The sequence below is a fragment of the Eleutherodactylus coqui genome, chromosome 2 (genome assembly GCF_035609145.1).
Source record: "Eleutherodactylus coqui strain aEleCoq1 chromosome 2, aEleCoq1.hap1, whole genome shotgun sequence".
NCBI classification, from domain to species: domain Eukaryota; kingdom Metazoa; phylum Chordata; class Amphibia; order Anura; family Eleutherodactylidae; genus Eleutherodactylus; species Eleutherodactylus coqui.
The window spans coordinates 151,841,754-151,863,328 of NC_089838.1; the positions used below are offsets into that span (position 1 = coordinate 151,841,754).

General features: G+C 41.4%; 1 protein-coding gene across 1 annotated transcript in view; it reads right to left on the reverse strand.

Annotated features, from left to right (window-relative positions):
• The window catches only part of DOCK4 (dedicator of cytokinesis 4), a 300,819-nt gene that overhangs the window by 175,826 nt on the left and 103,418 nt on the right, over positions 1-21,575 (reverse strand). The window contains exons 6-8 of the mRNA XM_066591773.1: positions 12,285-12,433; positions 3,825-3,909; positions 2,146-2,297 (exon numbers count right to left, since the gene is read on the reverse strand). Of these exons, the coding sequence (XP_066447870.1) occupies positions 2,146-2,297; positions 3,825-3,909; positions 12,285-12,433 (386 nt within the window). The remainder of the gene's footprint in view (positions 1-2,145; positions 2,298-3,824; positions 3,910-12,284; positions 12,434-21,575) is intronic.

A 21,575-nucleotide genomic window follows, 5' to 3' on the forward strand; every position in this document is an offset into this window, starting at 1 on the left:
TTACATCATCCTCTGAAAGACTTTTTAGTAGAACTGTAAGGCTGCTGGAAATTTCACATTCCCTACCACTTTCCAACTGCCATCAAATGAGTTGAATACATATGTCAATTATAGCAACCTGGACTCCATTGAAAGAGGTGCTCAGAGAGGTTGTAGGGATGTGGGAACAGACTTCATGACAGCCTGTCTAAACAACCACATCTAAAATATCCTACAATACCTTTTTTATAGATGAAAAATGTATTCTTGAGTCCCCATACAATTAGCGCATAACAATGAATTGCACTGACAGCACCCAGTGCTTTAGTTAAGTTTGTTTTCCTTCTGACCATAATGAAACACAAATGTATAAGATATAAAAACAGTAACTCTAACGCTATTGAGCATGACCACCTTGTCAAAAATTAATATGTGAGAAATATCAAGAGTAAAGAAAAGAAAATACAGAGATATTTCAGCTTTCAGTTTCTGGGCAACTTTTCCCTTTCATGTGTAGAATGTTCAAAGCTTTGATATTTTACATTTTAAATGTATTATGCAAGAAACTGTGTGTTTGCAAGAGTCTTGGCCTAAAAGCAATTAAAAGAAATTCCATATGTAGATGTTTGGAAATGTTAACTATTTTGGATACACTTATTTCAAGCTAACTAACATGTTAGGAAACTTCAACTACCTTATACAAGTATTCAAATTTTTGGACAGAGAACGCATATGGATTTTTATTTTCTTTAACCCATTAAGGACCAGGCACTGTAAATTTACGGCACTTGGTCTTGGGCTTAAACCCCAGCCGTATGTAAAATTACAGCAGGAATTAAAGCCTCCTGCTTCTGCAATCAATCAGTAAAACCTACCACATGGCTAAAATCCCTAAAAACTGTCTGATCCTTAAGGTACAAAACAGCCTGGTCCTTAAGGGGCTAAACATAGCTTCCTTTTAAATTACTAAAATGATTGCCAGCAGAGATGAGTGAGCACCAAAATGCTCGGGTGCTCGTTATTCGAGTAGAGCTTTTCGTAATATTCGAGAGCTCTATTCGAGTAACGAACCACATTGAAGTCAATGGGAGAATCTAGGATTTTTGCAGTTGACCCGCTGGGTGATGAGTACTCTCTCTCTCCCTATCCCTCTCCCCCTCTCTCTTTTTGCTTTCTGTTAATTTTATTTTCATCTTCCTCAATTAATTAAGCAGTACATAAGGACTGAAATTGCAATATACTAGGTAAAGGATAAAACACTTGTCAACTCCCCAACAAAGTATACTGTAATTCTTGTAGAATTGTGAAAGCATCCACAACACAATACGAAGGCTGCCTGCACACGAGCGGGTCGGATCCGGCAGCGAGAATTCTCGCCGCGGGACCCGACCCGAGAGCCTGCAGGGACGAGCACGTACTCACCCGCGCCTGGCGGCCCCGGCTCTTTCATGTGCCGGCTACCGCGCAGCCGGCGCATGCGCAGACCGGAGCCGGCGGCCGGGTGAGTGCGAGCCCCGCACAAAAATAGGACATGCTGCGGTTTGTTTGCCGCGCGAGATTTCGCGCGGCCAAACCGCGGCCGTCTGCATAGGAGTGCGTATTGTAATGCACTCCTATGCAAACTTTCAGTGGCGGAAATCCCGCGGGAAATCCTGCGGCGGGATTTCCGCCCGTGTGCAGGCGGCCTTACACTGTATAACAAAAAAGAAAATCCAAGTACCCTTCTCTTGTAAACTGCTAAAAATAAAAAACTAAAAGTCTGATTCTCCATTTAGAAACATTTTGGGCATTATATTTACTGTGTGTTATATTTCCATCGGAACAATCGTTTTCCATTTGGCCCACTAGATCATTTGCATGTCAAGAAGGGAAGTTGCTCCCCGCTTCGGAGCCCCCTTGATTACTCAGAGTGGATACTAAAATAGTGTTTTTCTCTCTGGAATACTGAGATGACATGGTTATATACTGTTACTTATCCATACAAATGGGTGTCATGTAATGTCATGTGATATATGCACAAAAGCCACAATACCTATGCTGTATACTGAAAATTTAAATTGTCAAGGGAGTTTAAAAAGTGATTGCTTCATTACAAACTGCTTCATCTTGAAGCAGTGAAATATTGGCATTCACTGCTTCTAACCAATCAACTCAAAAACGCTTTACCTTATTGGCCGATTTTCTTTGCTGTCATAAAGTGAGAATATCACTTCTAGCTCCTCTCCAAGATTTGAGCACATTAAGCTCTTCATCTGTACAAATAGATGGTGGCTGCTTGCTGGCACTGGAGTGTCTTTTTTTCTGTGTCTATGCTCCATCTAAACAAAAAAAAGAATAATTATCTGCAGCAATGTGAAATATTGTCAGTAAGACAAGGAAAAGGACTTGCAGTTTTTAGGTAACTGTAAACTTAACTGGAGCAACCAGTGTCAGGCAGCTGCTGCCAAGACAAATTGGATCATGGCATGCATAAGAAGAGGTAGAGCAGCACATGATGAGAACATTGTTCTTCGCCTTTACAAGTCATTTGGCAAACCACACATGGATTATTGTGTACAGTTTTGAGGACAGATTCTCAAGGAGCACATATCAGAACTCGAACAGGTTCAAAGGCGGGCATCTAAATTTTAAAAAATTGAATGGGTGGACTATAACACCAAGAGATGTTATCAAAATGATTAGGGTTATTTAGTTTAGAGAAAAAAGACAACTGAGGGGCGACCTAATAACTATCCATAAATATATCATGTGTCAGTACAGAAATTTCTCCCATGATCTATTTTTTTTACCAAGGACTGTAACAAGGGGGCATCCTCTACATCTGGAGGAAAGAAGGTTTCTACACCAACATAGAACGGGGATCCTTACTGTAAGGGCAGTGAGACTATGGAACTCTCTGCCTGAGGACGTGGTGATGGCGAACTGACTAGAAGATTTTAAGAGGGGCCTGGACATCTTACTTGAGTGTAACAATATTACTTGTTATAGTCACTGATTACTTCAGAAGGGTTGTTGATCCAGGAAGTTATTTTGATTGCCAAATTGGAGTCGGAAAGAAATATTTTTCCCCTCAAATGAGGAAAATTAACTTTTAGTCCATTAGGGCATTTTTGCCTTCCTCTGGATCAACAATGCAGTATAATAGGCTGAACTAGAAGGATATGTGTCTGTTTTTTCAGCCTAACATACTATGCTCCTCTCCATGACTTTGTTCATTGAAAAAGAAAATTCCCAAGAAGCTGTAATGCTCCACCAAGTACGAGGACCTCTTCATTTTTGTTGCAGGTAGGAGTCACAATTAGTCTGGCTCCTGAAGGTCACATATTATTTAAAAGCCATTACTGTTTAATCTCAAATAACCTTTTTGTAAATTCGAAAAAGTTACCGTGTATACCATATTAATATACATTTCTATTACAGTAGGTAAACATATATGAACGGTCTTACTGCAAGATCAAAGTAAGTTCTCAGTTATAATAAAAGATTATCGCTTCAGGATGAAGATCATGCACCATCATTCCCAGTAATTGTAGCACCATGAAAACACTATTACTATATTACCATATTTGCTATAAAAGGTTATCTGAAGTTGTGGGTAATTACTTGGATGTTAATGTAGGCCACACCTGCATAAATCACAGTGCCATGCAACATGATATTGGTAAGTGTTATCGAAAAATCTAATTAAAAAGTTTTCCAGATAAAAAGCAATGTTTGTATATTTTTTGTCAGCTTACTAAAAATACTACCATGTATCTAAAAAAAATAGTCATCATTGTTATAGCTACACATTAACTTTATAGGTAATCTCATATATTCAAAAGATGTACTGTTGTGATACTCACTAGTCTGTACAATTCAGTAACGCTGATTTCTTCTGGATCTACCATAGCAAACTCTTTCCTTGGAACCAGGTCTAGACCCAGCTGCCTATAAAATATGAAAAACTATTAAAAGCTGACATTCTAATACCATTCATTTCACCTGTACAATGCAATAAGATTCATACCATTTGACATGTTGTAAAGTATACCCATTATAAAAAAAGTAAAATGCCTCCATACATATCTGTAAATGTTTATTAAAAACATGGTGGGTAGTTCAATTATTATGGGTTAATTTCCTTCTGCTGCTGGGATCTGTAAATGCATATTTTCTTTCTACTTGTTCGCTGCGAGGGTGGATAATTCCGGGTATGATGTACTGGCTGATCTGAGTGTACTGAGCCAATCAAATGTCTCCACCCTTTGATCCACTGCCCTGTACATGCATATACACACATTCAGAGGTAGAGCTGCAACCCCTTCCTCCTTGTGTAGTACTTACAGGGAGTCTGAAAGCAAATGGTGAACTAAAGGCTACTCAAACGTAGGAAAAATGAGACTTTCTTCTAAAAAGATATTTTAACAAATTTCATATGTTTACATGCACTACCAATTCATTCAAATATATCATAATGGATACATTTTAACTGTTTCGCTCCATGATGTACAATTACGTCATGGGCAAGAAGTTGCTCCTGCAAATTGATGTACATTTAAGGCACAGTAAGTAATTACCGTATATACTCGAGTATTAGCTGACCCGAGTATAAGCCAAGTCAATAAGTTTTACCACAAAAAACTGGTGGAACTTATTGACTCGAGTATACGCCTAGCTATACTTGAGTATATACTAGGTAAAAAAAAACAAAAAACGCAATACTCACCTCCCAGCCAGCGTCTGTGTCCCCGAAACGATGGTCTCCCCAGCAGTGTGGCAAGCTGCTTCAGACTTCACAGCTGTCATCTCCCTGTCAGTGCTGTGTAACTAAGCTCTGTGATTTGATAGAATGCCAGCCAATGACAGCAGGTGCACGATAACCAATCACAGCCATTCAGTGATATCATTCACTGAATGGCTGTGAATGATCGAGTTCCGGCTGTGATTGGGTGGCGCTTGATCCAATCACAGCGCGTAGTTACACAGCGCTGACAGTGGGGGAATTCAAAACCGAGCCAGGGAGATGACAGCGGAGAGAAGTCTGAAGCAGCTTGCCGCACCGCCAGGGAGACGATCGCACCGGGAACAGCATCACATTTTTTTGTGCGGAAAAACTCGGCTTATACTCGAGTATATGTAATATGTCGATAGAAAGAGAAATAGAGGGGAGAGAGAGAGAAAAAGAGGAGAGAGAGGGGGGAGAGAAAGAAAAAGCAAAGAGAGAGGGGAGATAGAGGGGAAGGGGGGGAAGGGGAGGGAGAGGGGAGAGAAAGAGGAGAGAGAAGAGAGACAGAAAGAGAGGGGAGAAAGAGGAGTGAGAGGGAGAAAGAGAGAACAGAGAGAGAGAGAAAGAGAGAACAGAGAGAGAGAAAGAAAGAGGGGATGGAAGTGATAGTGAGAGAGTGAGTAGGGGGGAGAGTGAGTATGGGGGAGAGAGGGAGCGGGTGGAGAGAGAGAGAAACAGAGAGAATGAGGGAGAGAGTGAGCGAGTAGGGAGAAGAGAGGGGGAGGAAAGAGAGGCGGGGTAGGAGAGGCAGAGATAGAGAGATGAAAAATTGAAGTAAAATGTGCTAAAATTGAAATTTTTTCAATATAATGTACTTTACTATAGGGGGAAAAAATCTATACAAAATGGTATCGGCAGATGCGTTAAATAAAAATGTAATACAATTCTGCAATTGTTCATTCTGCCTCTCAAGAAACAAAATACAAAGTAATCAAAGAGTTGTCTGTATCCAAAATGGTATGTATGAAAATTACAAATTTTCCCACAAAGAAAGCCCTCGCACAGATCCATCCACAGAAAAACTAAACTTTATAGCTCTCAGAATAGGACAACAATAACATTTTTGAAGTGATTGTATTGTGCAAAAATCGTTAAAAAAATAAAGGCAAAAACTATAAATCTGTTACAGAGTCCTAATCGTACTGACAAACAGAATAAGGCAATTCCTTGCAGCCCCTCCACACGTAAGTACCATGGCATTTACAGTAGCAGCAAAGTAGACGAGAATCTGAAAAGCCTGCTGCGGACATTCCGCTGGAAATCAGCCCTATGTGAGCCCAGCCTAAAGGTAACACATTATTTATGCCCCATGGTGAACGGCACAAAAAATAAAATGTAACACAAACAGATGACAGATTTGCGGTTTCTTTCCATCCTTGTCAGAGGTTAATAAAATGTAACCAATAGGTCCTATATAATTGTATATACCCGTAACATTGAAAATACCAGCTATTTATTTTAAATAAACAAGCCATCACATGGCTATGTCAATGGATACAATGAAAAGTTATGGCTTCGAGAAAGCAAAGATAATTCAAATATTAAACATATGCTGGATTTTTTTATGGCGCAATAGAGAAGAAAATAACCTGGGAGTTAAAGCCTTCTATGAAGATCAGTAAATATCAATTGTTATTTGCTTCAGATATATGAAAACAATCGCAGTATAATCTAACAATATATAAATATTGTTACAACTAAAAATGCTATTTCCCTGATTGTACTTATTATGGCATCTAAACAAATCTGTACATCCTCAGTTACAGTAAAGGGGACCTGTCAGCACTATCATAGTCAATTTGCATGGTATACAGAGTTCCTATGAAGCCATGTCCTCCAGCAGTATGTCTTGAACATATTGCTTTCTATGCAGACAGTTGCTTCTTTGCAAAGCTGAGCAGAGGAGCGTCTGCCAGGGACATAGTACAGATAACAGGTATTCAACCAGTTGTCTGCCCGCATGGGAAAGCGCAATGATTATGGACATACTGCTTTCATTGGACTACTAAGAGAATTACATGTTTTGTTGCTTTTTTGAATCAGGGTGGAGAATCTATTTACATGTTGCCTCTTGAATATAAAATTTACACCCCTGTCCCAAAGGATTTGTAATATAAGCAGAAACATTGATCAAAATTCCCACCTGAAAACTAGAGGCTTTCTCAATACAAGAATTATTGCGAAATCTGAAGCAAAAATGTTACTTGCCTTACAATCTATTTAAATATTATCATTTTTACACAACCATTATGAGGACAAAAACTAGGTAATTACTACATTTTTACCCATTATATAAGTTTTATTGTCAACAGTTCTTAATAAAATAATCGATAGCTTCTAATTCTACAACGCCAACAATTCTTCCAGTTATTGCCTTTGTAAATACGGTTTTTAAGGTCTTCTAAGTAAGGTATAAATAATCTACATTGTGTCATTGTACACATAATATACTGTAACTGTGTATATTGTTGACAATCAAAATTTAGCAATAAAGACCCCCCCCAAAACATGATACCTAATCGCTGCAGTAATTAGCGAGGAATGCTCGATGACATTACAAATGTGCACTTGTTATATGGTAATAGAATATTCTTTGGATTGGCATTCAGTTTTGCACCCTTCACATTAATAATCCATATTGTATCCTAGGCGATGAAGCAGCGGCACAGTATGAGCCTTGGAAAAGAAAATCTATTGCGTTCGAAGGTAAATATAATACTTGCATTTCCATCTGGGCACATTGCATTACATTAAAAAACAAGAGCTGAAGCCTATTGTCACAGTAGATTGATATCCTATGACATAATACAGAAGGCCAACAGATATCGAAAATATACAGGGAGGTAAAGGGAGAATGTTTGCCTTTTTACAGCAGATCTGTCAATATGATTTCTGCAAACTAATCCCAATGCAGTTGAGCCTTCATATATAGAATAAGCAATATGCAATACGTGTTCAGGGTGCACAAACTTTTCAGGCCCCAGAGCTACTTTCTAAGACTAAACCAACCCCAAGGGCTGTAATAAAACTTAAAGAGGTATTACCATTGGATACATTTATGGCATATCGAAAATAAATGCCAGAAATATCTGATGGGTATCACACTCACCCCATGCGCACTGCAGAAAGGAATAGACCAAGTATGCAATGATCTCTATTGTAGTTTGTGTGAGCTGCTGAAACAGCCAAGTATTTTATTACTCCCATAGGTTATAATTAAGATAGCAGTGCCTATGCACAGCCACCTCTCTGTCTTAGCTAAAGGCCCTTTTACATGGAATAATTATCGTTCACACAAGCGAATATGAAGGATAATTGCTCAGTGTAAACACAGCCAATGATCGAACGTTGAACGAAAAATCATTTGCTTTTCCCTCATTGTTCATTTTCTGCAGGCATAAAAATCATCATTGGCTCTTTCACTAATTGTTTGGTTTTAATACCGATCATTCAGTCATTCTAATTCACTTATACAGTAAATGTGAATGACTGAACGATTGCTCGCTTGAACAAGCCAACAATGTATCTGCCTGTATAAACCAGCTGCCAGAGCGAACTCTGACACTGTTCACTCATTCAAATGATAAATGGTTTGGTGTAAACTGACCCTAACCCCATTCTGCCAATAGATTGGAATTCCAGCGATAGTCACACAGCGTACCATAAGTATTTACCCATCCCATAAGTGTAACTCCTCTCCGATTTGGAAAATGCATGTATACAGCCACCAGACACAGAGAAGCACGACTGTGACCAAATGTCTATGGGGCTGCAAAGAATGGGATCATAGTCTGCAGATGGTGCACCCCTGATCTAGCTCTTTAGTGTTATAGATACTACAGTTTCAGTGCAAGATGAATGAGTTATGTATCTGCATGGGTGTTAGAGCGTTCTGCTAGGATCCGTTGTACAGCATGTTTTCCCAGCAGTTCAACTCCACAGGTGGGGTTGATTGAGATGCTTGAGTATGGATTTCTCCAGCCAGAAAATCCCCTAGGTCTGCTGATCATACATACCAGTTCCTTTGCTGTGGCTGCTGGTCTTTCCTCTGTTTGCTCAGTATGAACAGTATTATGTTCCTGTTTGTCTGTGCAGCTTTCAGTATGTTCAGTGTGAACAGTGTCATGCATGTGGCCGGACATGAGGTGTGAGTGGGCATGTTCAGTGTGTTTGGATGTGATCAGTGTCATGTTTCTGCATGTCTGTACAGTTTGCCTTTTGTGTAGTGTGAACTGTATCCTGCTGTGGATCCTTTATCATCTAGGATGAGGTAGGTCCCTAGTTTCCAGCGTAGGGCCGTCCCCGTCAGGACGATCGCCCCGTATTCAGCCAGGTTTCCTGGGGTTAATTGTCTCGTTAGAGTAGGGACCCGTGAGACAACGAGGACCTATAAAGTGGGCTCGCAGGCTTAAGTATTTTGACCAAAATACGAACAAATACCATATACATGCTATAGTTACTCCACCCGGTTATGTGTGCAGGTATGCAGGTGAGTGTTTTGTCCTCTTGGCAGTATTTGGTTTATGCCTGTCCGTGAATATATAGTTCATCTCTCTGTCCTACAGTTCTGCCCGAGTTCTCCTGAGTTCGCCTGTCAGTGAATATTAACCCATTCCCGCTGCAGGGCGTAAGTTTACGTCCTGGGAGCGGGGTACTTCCCGCAACAGGGCGTAAACTTACGTCCTGGAGATAGCGCGGGATCACATATGATCCAGCGCTATCCCGCAGCGGGAGCCGGCTGTCAGTCACAGCCGGCGTCTCGCTGCAGCAGCGGGGGGACATCGGAGATGCGCCCGCCACTTTTAACCCCTTCCCTGCCGCGATCTAAGTAGATCGCGGCAGGCAAAGAGTTCACAGAGGGAGCGCGGCTCCCTCTGTGTCTCCGGCCGGAACTCGCGATGTCATCGCGAGAGCCCGGCCTGTCACTATGGCAACAGGACGCCAGACACTGGCGTCCTGTATTGCCTATGCCTGAGATCGCTGTATGAGCGATAAGGCATGGGAGAGCAGTAGCTCTGCCATGCCTTATACCAGCGATCATCAGGGCAGTGATTAAAGTCCCTCAGAGGGACACAAACAGTGTGAAAAAAAGAAAGATTTAAAAAATGAATTAAAAAAAATGTAAAAAAAAAGAGTAAAAAACCCATTTTTTATGCTTTTTCTCAGATTAGCATAAAAAAAGGTAAAACAAAAATAAAACCCCACATATTTGGTATTGTCGCATCCGTAACGATGCGTACAATAAGTTGCACATGCTTTTGATTGTGCACCGAAAAAAACGCTAAAAAAAAAGCTAAAAAACTGAGGCAAAATGCTCATTTTTAGCATTTTGCCTCACTAAAAACGCAATAAAAGTGATCAAAAAAGTCGTATGTACGCTAAAATGGTACCAATAAAATCTACAGCTCGTCTCGCAAAAAATAAGCCCTCATAGAGCTCTGTACATCAAAAAATAAAAAAGTTACGTGACTTTGAATGCAGCAATTTAGAATAGAAAAAAGATTTCCAAAAAAAAGGGTTTTTATTGCAGAAAAGTGGGAAAACCTTAAAAAAATGTTAGAATTTTGGTATCGTTGTAACCGTACCGGTCTGCAGAAAAAATGGAAAGTCTCATTTATGCTGCATGATTAACGGTGTAAAAAAAAAATAAAAAAATCTATGGCAGAATTGATGCGTTTTCTCTCTCTGCTATCATTAAAAAAAAAAAAAAAAATTTACAATATAGTCTATGTACCCAAAATTGGCATCAATAAAAACTACAGTTCGCCACGCAAAAAACAAGCCCTCATACGGCCGCGTCGACGGAAAAATAAAAAAGTTATGGCTTTTGAAAAATGGAGATGGAAAAATACCAAAAAATCGCTTGGTCCTCAACGCCAAAATAGGCCATGTCATGAAGGGGTTAAAGTCTGTCCGTGAAGTCTCTTTTTCTATTTCCGTGTTCTGTCTGAGTTTGTTGTTTGGGCGAGTATGAAGTCTGTTTCACAGTGCCTGCATTCTGTCTGAGTTCTTGACTTTGGTCTGTGGAAGTCGTAACAATGGGATTCCAATGACCAGTGTGATGACACTACTATGAACTGTATACATACTGACTACTGATAAGAATTCTCAGATACCAAGGGTATGGTTTGTTAAATAATTTTTTGCATACCCCTTAACTCTTCAACTAACACAAATATCTTGGTAGCACAATAAAAATAAGAAAAAACTCTATTGTAGGTTCTATAAAATCTAGTCAATTCTAGGTTTCTTTTTCGTGTGAAAGCACTGTGAGATTATGGCCATGGAGCCGACGCAGGGGAGCATTATGTCACCGCCATTTTCTGTGATGAACCTATCATTATGATAGGCTCATCGCAGCAAATCGCAGCATATGTACATCGGGCTGCACTTTCCATAGTTATCCTATGGAAAGCATTCATTGCATTACCCGCGTGCAGATTAAGTGAAATATCGCCCATGGAAAGGAGGCCTAAGGAAAAGTAAATTTACAAACTGGGTGTAACAAATAATCATGTGGACAATCAGTTTGCCCTATGATGAACTGATCATTGATAATTCTGCTGCTGGAACGTTCATGATTAGCTGCTAATGCTGTGTGAAGCTGCCAACCTGCCAACAGGTCCCCTGCAGCAACTATCCAGTCCGGCTAAGAGAGCAGAGCTTTCAGCAAGGTTCCCCCATCTAATAGGCCATATGAACAAGTGTTTTCCTGATGGGAAAACTTTTATTCATATAGGGATATTAAATGCATCCGCCTACAAAGACATAAGTTCTCGAATCAAGAAAATATGTCACATAGGAAAGTTATATTTTGTCAATGATCTATACAAACACATGTTTAGATTGTGGGTGCTAAGCTAAAAATAAAAGCCATCTCCGCATGCACTTAGTTTGTATTACAGCAGCAGAAATAATTGGATTAATGGGCCATTAATTTACCAGATGGGAAATTCCCTCCTCTGCTGCAATGCAATATGGTTTATCTAGTGCAAAGCCATATCAAAACCACCAGTGAGCTCAGCAGAGCCGAACTCTAGTGAGCACATATGACTTAAGTCTTTAAATATACAATGTTACAAGAATGTGTAAAGAGGACATAATGCTTGGAAGTGTAATAGAGCCATTAAACACAACAGAAAAGAGATTGCTAAGTGACCGGAAATTTATTTTATGGGCTTTCAAGCTGACATTTTATCACAAATCATTAAGACTGTGCCACAAAGGTTTATGGTCCTTTCAGTAATTCTGGTGCACCATGCATTATGATCCCTTAAATATCTCCAAGCCTTCTCTTAAAGAAAGATTGAGAAAATTAGTGGAATTAGAACAATTATCATATTACACCTAAGGAATAAGAATTGTAACAAGTATATGTATCGTCTGCCTGTGGACCTAACAAGCCTGACCCTAGTAAGTAAGTAGTGTATAACGATCTAGCTTTTCATTCTAAAGTCTAATGCTTATGGAATTAAACAGCTGCTGTAGATGCTTTATGTACATGTGAACGGCAGAGAAATGCGTATCTGTTACCCACTCATTTCCCCAGTCCAGACGGGCTGTTATGTGCCGCTTCACATCCTTCATGCGATCGTGAGTCAGATGTCCCACCAGCACTTGTCTGCGCAGATCAAGGATTTCATTCATTATGTGACCCAGACGATGAAAGAGATCACCTTCATTTTTCTGAAGTGCAAATAAAAAGAAATCAAACTTCATTTACAATCAAATTTTCAAATGTCACTCCTTTATTTCTCTATGAACTATAATCCTGGTAGTGGAGCTTAAGTGTTTTAAAGTGAAAATTCCACAGATATAATAAATGTTAGAATGTTACATCACCCTGGAAAACAACCGATTCCCCAAATTAGAGACCAGCAGCACTCTATAGTTTGGCTATGTTCAGACTTTCACTACTGCAAATCTGACACAATTTCCTTAGCAAATTGCATTGACTTAATTTGGTATTTGCTCTGAAAGCTGTGTCAGAGAGGTACAGTCCTGAAAACAGGCTGAGGAACGAGGGAACATAATCTGCAGTAACATCTTTATAGTGGCTACAGCTCAGTTTTTTCTGATAGGACAGTCTAAACAGCCTACATAAATATAAAATTAAATGATACATTTCTGGCTGACTGAAACTGCCACTAGGGGGAGCTTAAAGATGTATCCTGTGCAATCTTCAGGTTGAATTAAATAAGAAAAACAGTGTGCAAGAAGGCAACCAGTGGCTGCAGGCAACCAGAATTTTGTCACTTAAGTCTATGTTTCCTCATAGGTGATGGAGTCAGATCAGTAACCAGCAATAAAAGATACATTTAAAAAATCTGTACAGAATTCTGACCTATTCAGAAAAGAAAAAAACACCATAAAAATAAAGTAGAATTGATTCTCTATAAAGTACATTACAATTACTGTTTACCTAGAAATCGTTATATTTTATTTAACCCTTTCACATTATAACAGGGGTTTATAAAACTCTATATCATAGGAGGTGTAAGGAAATTGCAGCTTTCTGAAAAGTTCAGTTGCTTCAATATAATAAGAAAAATAAATATTCTTTATTTTTTAGATACTAGATTGACCCGATGTTCGCTATGCGAACATAAAATGTTTCATTAGTGGTGGCTGTGAACTTCCAAATCTGCTTGGTTAGGTGATTAGTTCTCTCTCTCTGTTTGTCTGTCTTTTTCTCTGTCTATCTCCCCATTTGTCCGTCTGTCTCTCTCTCATTGTCTGTCTCTCTCTCTCTCTCTCTCTTTCAGTTTCGGTATCGCTCTCTCTCTGTCTTTCTATTACACTCTCTCTCTGTCTTTCTGTCATGCGCTCTCTGTGTCTTTTTATCGCACTCTCTCTCTCTCTGTCTTTCTATTGCTCTTCCTCTCTGTCTTTCTATCGCTCTCCATCTCTGTCTTTCTATCGCTCTCCATCTCTGTCTTTCTATCACTCTCTCTCTGTCTTTCTGCCCTGCGCTCTCTGTGTCTTCTTATCGCACTCTCTTTCTGTCTTTCTATCGCTCTCCCTCTCTGCCTTCCTATTGCTCTCTCTCTGTCTTTCTATCGCGCTCTCTCTGTCTTTCTATCGCTCTCTCTCTCTCTGTCTTTCTATCGCTCTCTCTCTCTCTGTCTTTTTGTCATGTGCTCTCTGTGTCTTTTTATCGCGCTCTCTCTCTGTCTTTCTATCACGCTCTCTCTCTGTGTCTTTATATCACGCTCTCTCTCTGTGTCTTTCTATCACACTCTCTCTCTGTATCTTTCTATCGCGCTCTCTCTCTGTGTCTTTCTATCGCGCGCTCTCTCTGTGTCTTTCTATCGCGCTCTCTCTCTGTCTTTCTATCGCGCTCTCTCTCTCTCTGTCTTTCTATCGCGTTCTCTCTCTCTGTCTTTCTATCGCGCTCTCTCTCTGTCTTTCTATCGCGCTCTCTCTCTGTCTTTCTATCGCGCTCTTTCTGTCTTTCTATCACTTTCTATCTGTTTTTCTATCGCTCTCTCTCTGTCTTTCTATCGCTCTTTCTCTGTCTTTCTATCGCTTTCTCTCTCTGTCTTTCTATCGCTTTCTCTCTCTGTCTTTCTATCACTCTCTATCTGTGTCTTTTTATCGCGCTCTCTCTGTGTCTTTTTATCGCGCTCTCTCGCTGTGTTTTTCTATCGCGCTCTCTCTCTCTATTTTTCTATCGCGCTCTCTCTGTATTTTTCTATCGCGCTCTCTCTCTCTGTCTTTCTATCGCGCTCTCTCTCTCAGTCTTTCTATCGCGCTCTCTCTCTCAGTCTTTCTATCGCGCTCTCTCTCTCTGTCTTTCTATCGCGCTCTCTCTATATCTTTCTATCGCTCTCTCTATCTTTCTATCGCTCTCTCTATCTTTCTATCGCTCTCTCTCTGTCTTTCTATCGCTCTCTCTGTCTTTCTATCGCTCTCTCTGTCTTTCTATCGCTCTCTCTCTGTGTCTTTCTATCGCTCACTCTCTGTGTCTTTTTATCGCGCTCTCCCTGTCTTTTTATCGCGCTCTCTCGCTGTGTTTTTTATCGCGCTCTCTCTGTGTTTTTCTATCGCGCTCTCTCTGTCTTTCTATCGCGCTCTCTCTGTCTTTCTATCGCTCTCTCTCTCTATCTTTCTATCGCTCTCTCTCTATCTTTCTATCGCTCTCTCTCTATCTTTCTATAGCTCTCTCTCTGTCTTTCTATCGCTCTCTCTCTGTCTTTCTATCGGTCTCTGTCTTTCTATTGCTCTCTGTCTTTCTATTGCTCTCTGTCTTTCTATCGCTCTCTCTCTGTCTTTCTATTGCTCTCTGTCTTTCTATCACTCTCTCTCTGTGTCTTTTTATCGCGCTCTCTGTGTCTTTTTATCGCGCTCTCTCGCTGTGTTTTTCTATCGCGCTCTCTCTCTGTGTTTTTCTATCGCGCTCTCTCTGTGTTTTTCTATCGCGCTCTCTCTCTCTGTCTTTCTATCGCGCTCTCTCTCTCTGTCTTTGTATCGCGCTCTCTCTCTCTGTCTTTCTATCGCGCTCTCGCTCTGTCTTTCTATTGCTCTCTCTCTATATCTTTCTATCGCTCTCTCTATCTTTCTATCGCTCTCTCTCTGTCTTTCTATCGCTCTCTCTGTCTTTCTATCGCTCTCTCTGTCTTTCTATCGCTCTCTCTCTGTGTCTTTCTATCGCTCTCTCTCTCTGTCTTTTTATCGCGCTCTCTCTGTCTTTTTATCGCGCTCTCTCGCTGTGTTTTTTTATCGCGCTCTCTCTGTGTTTTTCTATCGCGCTCTCTCTCTCTGTGTTTTTCTATCGCGCTCTCTCTCTGTCTTTCTATCGCGCTCTCTCTCTGTCTTTCTATCGCGCTCTCTCTCTGTCTTTCTATCGCTCTCTCTCTATCTTTCTATCGCTCTCTCTCTCTATCTTTCTATCGCTCTCTCTCTATCTTTCTATAGCTCTCTCTCTATCTTTCTATAGCTCTCTCTCTGTCTTTCTATCGGTCTCTCTCTGTCTTTCTATCGGTCTCTGTCTTTCTATTGCTCTCTGTCTTTCTATCGCTCTCTGTCTTTCTATCGCTCTCTCTCTGTCTTTCTATCGCTCTCTGTCTTTCTATTGCTCTCTGTCTTTCTATCACTCTCTATATTTCTATCGCTCTCTCTCTGTCTATCGCTCTCTCTCTGTCTATCGCTCTCTCTGTCTTTCTATCGCTCTCTCTGTCTTTCTATCGCTCTCTCTCTCTGTCTTTCTATCGCTCTCTCTCTCTCTGTCTTTCTATCGCTCTCTCTCTGTGTCTTTTTATCGCGCTCTCTCGCTGTGTTTTTCTATCGCGCTCTCTCTCTATGTTTTTCTATCGCGCTCTCTGTGTTTTTCTATCGCGCTCTCTCTCTGTGTTTTTCTATCGCGCTCTCTCTCTGTGTTTTTCTATCGCGCTCTCTCTCTGTGTTTTTCTATAGCGCTCTCTCTCTGTGTTTTTCTATCGCGCTCTCTCTCTGTGTTTTTCTATCGCGCTCTCTCTCTGTCTTTCTATCGCGCTCTCTCTCTGTCTTTCTATCGCGTTCTCTCTCTGTCTTTCTATCGCTCTCTCTATCTTTCTATCGCTCTCTCTATCTTTCTATCGCTCTCTCTATCTTTCTATCGCTCTCTCTCTGTCTTTCTATCGCTCTCTCTGTCTTTCTATCGCTCTCTCTGTCTTTCTATCGCTCTCTGTGTCTTTCTATCGCTCTCTCTCTGTGTCTTTCTATCGCTTTCTCTCTGTGTCTTTTTATCGCGCTCTCTCTGTCTTTTTATCGCGCTCTCTGTCTTTCTATCGCTCTCTCTCTGTGTCTTTCTGTCGCTTTCTCTCTGTGTCTTTTTATCGCGCTCTCTCTGTCTTTTTATCGCGCTCTCTGTCTTTTTCTATCGCGCTCTCTCTCTGTGTTTTTCTATCGCGCTATCTCTCTGTCTTTCTATCGCGCTCTCTCTGTCTTTCTATCGCGCTCTCTGTCTTTCTATCGCTCTCTCTATCTTTCTATCGCTCTCTCTCTATCTTTCTATAGCTCTCTCTCTATCTTTCTATAGCTCTCTCTCTGTCTTTCTATCGCTCTCTCTCTGTCTTTCTATCGGTCTCTGTCTTTCTATTGCTCTCTATCTTTCTATTGCTCTCTCTCTGCTTTTCTATCGCTCTCTCTCTGTCTATCGCTCTCTCTCTGTCTTTCTATCGCTCTCTCTGTCTTTCTATCGCTCTCTCTGTCTTTCTATCGCTCTCTCTGTCTTTCTATCGCTCTCTCTCTGTGTCTTTCTATCGCTCTCTCTCTGTGTCTTTCTATCGCTCTCTCTGTGTCTTTCTATCGCTCTCTCTCTGTGTCTTTCTATCGCTCTCTCTCTGTGTCTTTTTATCGCGCTCTCTCTGTGTCTTTTTATCGCTCTCTCTCTGTCTTTTTATCGCGCTCTCTCGTTGTGTTTTTCTATCGCGCTCTCTCTCTATGTTTTTCTATCGCGCTCTCTGAGTTTTTCTATCGCGCTCTCTCTCTGTGTTTTTCTATCGCGCTCTCTCTCTGTGTTTTTCTATTGCGCTCTCTCTCTGTGTTTTTCTATCGCGCTCTCTGTGTTTTTCTATCGCGCTCTCTCTCTGTCTTTCTATCGCTCTCTCTCTCTATCTTTCTATCGCTCTCTCTGTCTTTCTATCGCTCTCTCTGTCTTTCTATCGCTCTCTCTGTCTTTCTATCGCTCTCTCTCTCTGTGTCTTTTTATCGCACTCTCGCTGTGTTTTTTTATCGCGCTCTCTCTGTGTTTTTCTATCGCGCTCTCTCTGTGTTTTTCTATCGCGCTATCTCTCTCTCTTTCTATCGCTCTCTCTCTATCTTTCTATCGCTCTCTCTCTATCGCTCTCTCTCTATCGCTCTCTCTCTGTCTTTCTATCGCTCTCTCTCTGTCTTTCTATCGGTCTCTCTCTGTCTTTCTATCGGTCTCTCTCTGTCTTTCTATCGGTCTCTCTCTGTCTTTCTCTCGGTCTCTCTCTGTCTTTCTCTCGGTCTCTCTCTGTCTTTCTCTCGGTCTCTGTCTTTCTCTCGGTCTCTGTCTTTCTATTGCTCTCTGTCTTTCTATCGCTCTCTGTCTTTCTATCGCTCTCTCTCTGTCTTTCAATCGCTCTCTGTCTTTCTATTGCTCTCTGTCTTTCTATTGCTCTCTGTCTTTCTATCGCTCTCTATCTTTCTATTGCTCTCTATCTTTCTATCGCTCTCTCTCTGTCTATCGCTCTCTCTCTGTCTTTCTATAGCTCTCTCTCTGTCTTTCTATCGCTCTCTCTGTCTTTCTATAGCTCTCTCTGTCTTTCTATCGCTCTCTCTCTGTGTCTTTCTATCGCTCTCTCTCTCTGTTTTTTTATCGCGCTCTCTCTCTCTCTGTCTTTTTATCGCGCTCTCTCTCTGTCTTTTTATCGCGCTCTCTCGCTGTGTTTTTCTATATCTCTCTCTCTGTCTTTCTATCGCTCTCTCTGTCTTTCTATAGCTCTCTCTGTCTTTCTATCGCTCTCTCTCTCTGTGTCTTTCTATCGCTCTCTCTCTGTGATTTTTTATCGCGCTCTCTCTCTGTGTCTTTTTATCGCGCTCTCTCTCTGTGTCTTTTTATCGCGCTCTCTCGCTGTGTTTTTCTATCGCTCTCTCTCTCTATGTTTTTCTATCGCGCTCTCTGTGTTTTTCTATCGCGCTCTCTCTCTGTGTTTTTCTATCGCGCTCTCTCTCTGTGTTTTTCTATCGCGCTCTCTCTCTGTGTTTTTCTATCGTGCTCTCTATGTGTCTTTCTATCGCGCTCTCTCTCTGTCTTTCTATCGTGCTCTCTCTCTGTCTTTCTATCGCTCTCTCTATCTTTCTATCGCTCTCTCTATCTTTCTATCGCTCTCTCTGTCTTTCTATCGCTCTCTCTCTGTCTTTCTATCGCTCTCTCTGTCTTTCTATCGCTCTCTCTCTGTGTCTTTCTGTCGCTTTCTCTCTGTGTCTTTTTATCGCGCTCTCTCTGTCTTTTTATCGCGCTCTCTCTCTGTCTTTCTATCGCTCTCTCTCTGTGTCTTTCTATCGCTTTCTCTCTGTGTCTTTTTATCGCGCTCTCTCTGTCTTTTTATCGCGCTCTCTGTCTTTCTATCGCTCTCTCTCTGTGTCTTTCTGTCGCTTTCTCTCTGTGTCTTTTTATCGCGCTCTCTCTGTCTTTCTATTGTGCTCTCTCTGTCTTTCTATCGCTCTCTCTCTATCTTTCTATCGCTCTCTCTCTATCTTTCTATAGCTCTCTCTCTATCTTTCTATAGCTCTCTCTCTATCTTTCTATAGCTCTCTCTCTGTCTTTCTATCGCTCTCTCTGTCTTTCTATCGCTCTCTCTCTCTGTGTCTTTCTATCGCTCTCTCTCTCTGTCTTTTTATCGCGCTCTCCCTGTCTTTTTATCGCGCTCTCTCGCTGTGTTTTTTTATCGCGCTCTCTCTGTGTTTTTCTATCGCGCTCTCTCTGTGTTTTTCTATCGCGCTCTCTCTGTCTTTCTATCGCGCTCTCTCTGTCTTTCTATCGCGCTCTCTCTGTCTTTCTATCGCTCTCTCTCTCTATCTTTCTATCGCTCTCTCTCTCTATCTTTCTATCGCTCTCTCTCTATCTTTCTATAGCTCTCTCTCTGTCTTTCTATCGCTCTCTCTCTGTCTTTCTATCGGTCTCTGTCTTTCTATTGCTCTCTGTCTTTCTATCGCTCTCTCTCTGTCTTTCTATTGCTCTCTGTCTTTCTATCACTCTCTCTCTGTGTCTTTTTATCGCGCTCTCTGTGTCTTTTTATCGCGCTCTCTCGCTGTGTTTTTCTATCGCGCTCTCTCTCTGTGTTTTTCTATCGCGCTCTCTCTCTCTGTCTTTCTATCGCGCTCTCTCTCTCTGTCTTTCTATCGCGCTCTCTCTCTCTGTCTTTCTATTGCGCTCTCTCTCTGTCTTTCTATTGCTCTCTCTCTATATCTTTCTATCGCTCTCTCTATCTTTCTATCGCTCTCTCTGTCTTTCTATCGCTCTCTCTCTGTCTTTCTATCGCTCTCTGTCTTTCTATCGCTCTCTCTCTGTGTCTTTCTATCGCTTTCTCTCTCTGTCTTTTTATCGCGCTCTCTCTGTGTTTTTCTATCGCGCTCTCTCTCTCTGTTTTTCTATCGCGCTATCTCTCTGTCTTTCTATCGCGCTCTCTCTGTCTTTCTATCGTGCTCTCTCTCTGTCTTTCTATCGCTCTCTCTCTCTATCTTTCTATCGCTCTCTCTCTATCTTTCTATCGCTCTCTCTCTATCTTTCTATCGGTCTCTCTCTGTCTTTCTATCGGTCTCTGTCTTTCTATTGCTCTCTGTCTTTCTATCGCTCTCTCTCTGTCTTTCTATCGCTCTCTGTCTTTCTATCACTCTCTATATTTCTATCGCGCTCTCTCTGTCTATCGCTCTCTCTGTCTTTCTATCGCTCTCTCTGTCTTTCTATCGCTCTCTCTGTCTTTCTATCGCTCTCTCTGTCTTTCTATCGCTCTCTCTCTCTGTGTCTTTCTATCGCTCTCTCTCTGTGTCTTTCTATCGCTCTCTCTCTGTGTCTTTTTATCGCGCTCTCTCTCTGTCTTTTTATCGCGCTCTCTCGCTGTGTTTTTCTATCGCGCTCTCTCTCTATGTTTTTCTATCGCGCTCTCTCTCTGTGTTTTTCTATCGCGCTCTCTCTCTGTGTTTTTCTATCGCGCTCTCTCTCTCTGTGTTTTTCTATCGCGCTCTCTCTCTGTGTTTTTCTATCGCGCTCTCTCTCTGTGTTTTTCTATCGCGCTCTCTCTCTGTCTTTCTATCGCGCTCTCTCTCTGTCTTTCTATCGCACTCTCTCTCTGTCTTTCTATCGCTCTCTCTATCTTTCTATCGCTCTCTCTATCTTTCTATCGCTCTCTCTCTGTCTTTCTATCGCTCTCTCTGTCTTTCTATCGCTCTCTCTGTCTTTCTATCGCTCTCTCTCTGTGTCTTTCTATCGCTTTCTCTCTGTGTCTTTTTATCGCGCTCTCTCTGTCTTTTTATCGCGCTCTCTGTCTTTCTATCGCTCTCTCTCTGTGTCTTTCTGTCGCTTTCTCTCTGTGTCTTTTTATCGCGCTCTCTCTGTCTTTTTATCGCGCTCTCTGTCTTTTTCTATCGCGCTCTCTCTCTGTGTTTTTCTATCGCGCTATCTCTCTGTCTTTCTATCGCGCTCTCTCTGTCTTTCTATCGCGCTCTCTCTGTCTTTCTATCGCGCTCTCTCTATCTTTCTATCGCTCTCTCTCTATCTTTCTATAGCTCTCTCTCTTTCTTTCTATAGCTCTCTCTCTATCTTTCTATAGCTCTCTCTCTGTCTTTCTATCGCTCTCTCTCTGTCTTTCTATCAGTCTCTCTCTGTCTTTCTATTGCTCTCTGTCTTTCTATCGCTCTCTATCTTTCTATTGCTCTCTCTCTCTGCTTTTCTATCGCTCTCTCTCTGTCTATCGCTCTCTCTCTGTCTTTCTATCGCTCTCTCTGTCTTTCTATCGCTCTCTCTCTGTGTCTTTCTATCGCTCTCTCTCTGTGTCTTTCTATCGCTCTCTCTCTGTGTCTTTCTATCGCTCTCTCTCTGTGTCTTTCTATCGCTCTCTCTCTGTGTCTTTCTATCGCTCTCTCTCTGTGTCTTTCTATCGCTCTCTCTCTCTCTTTCTATCGCTCTCTCTCTATCTTTCTATCGCTCTCTCTCTATCTTTCTATCGCTCTCTCTCTATCGCTCTCTCTCTGTCTTTCTATCGCTCTCTCTCTGTCTTTCTATCGGTCTCTCTCTGTCTTTCTATCGGTCTCTCTCTGTCTTTCTCTCGGTCTCTCTCTGTCTTTCTCTCGGTCTCTCTCTGTCTTTCTCTCGGTCTCTGTC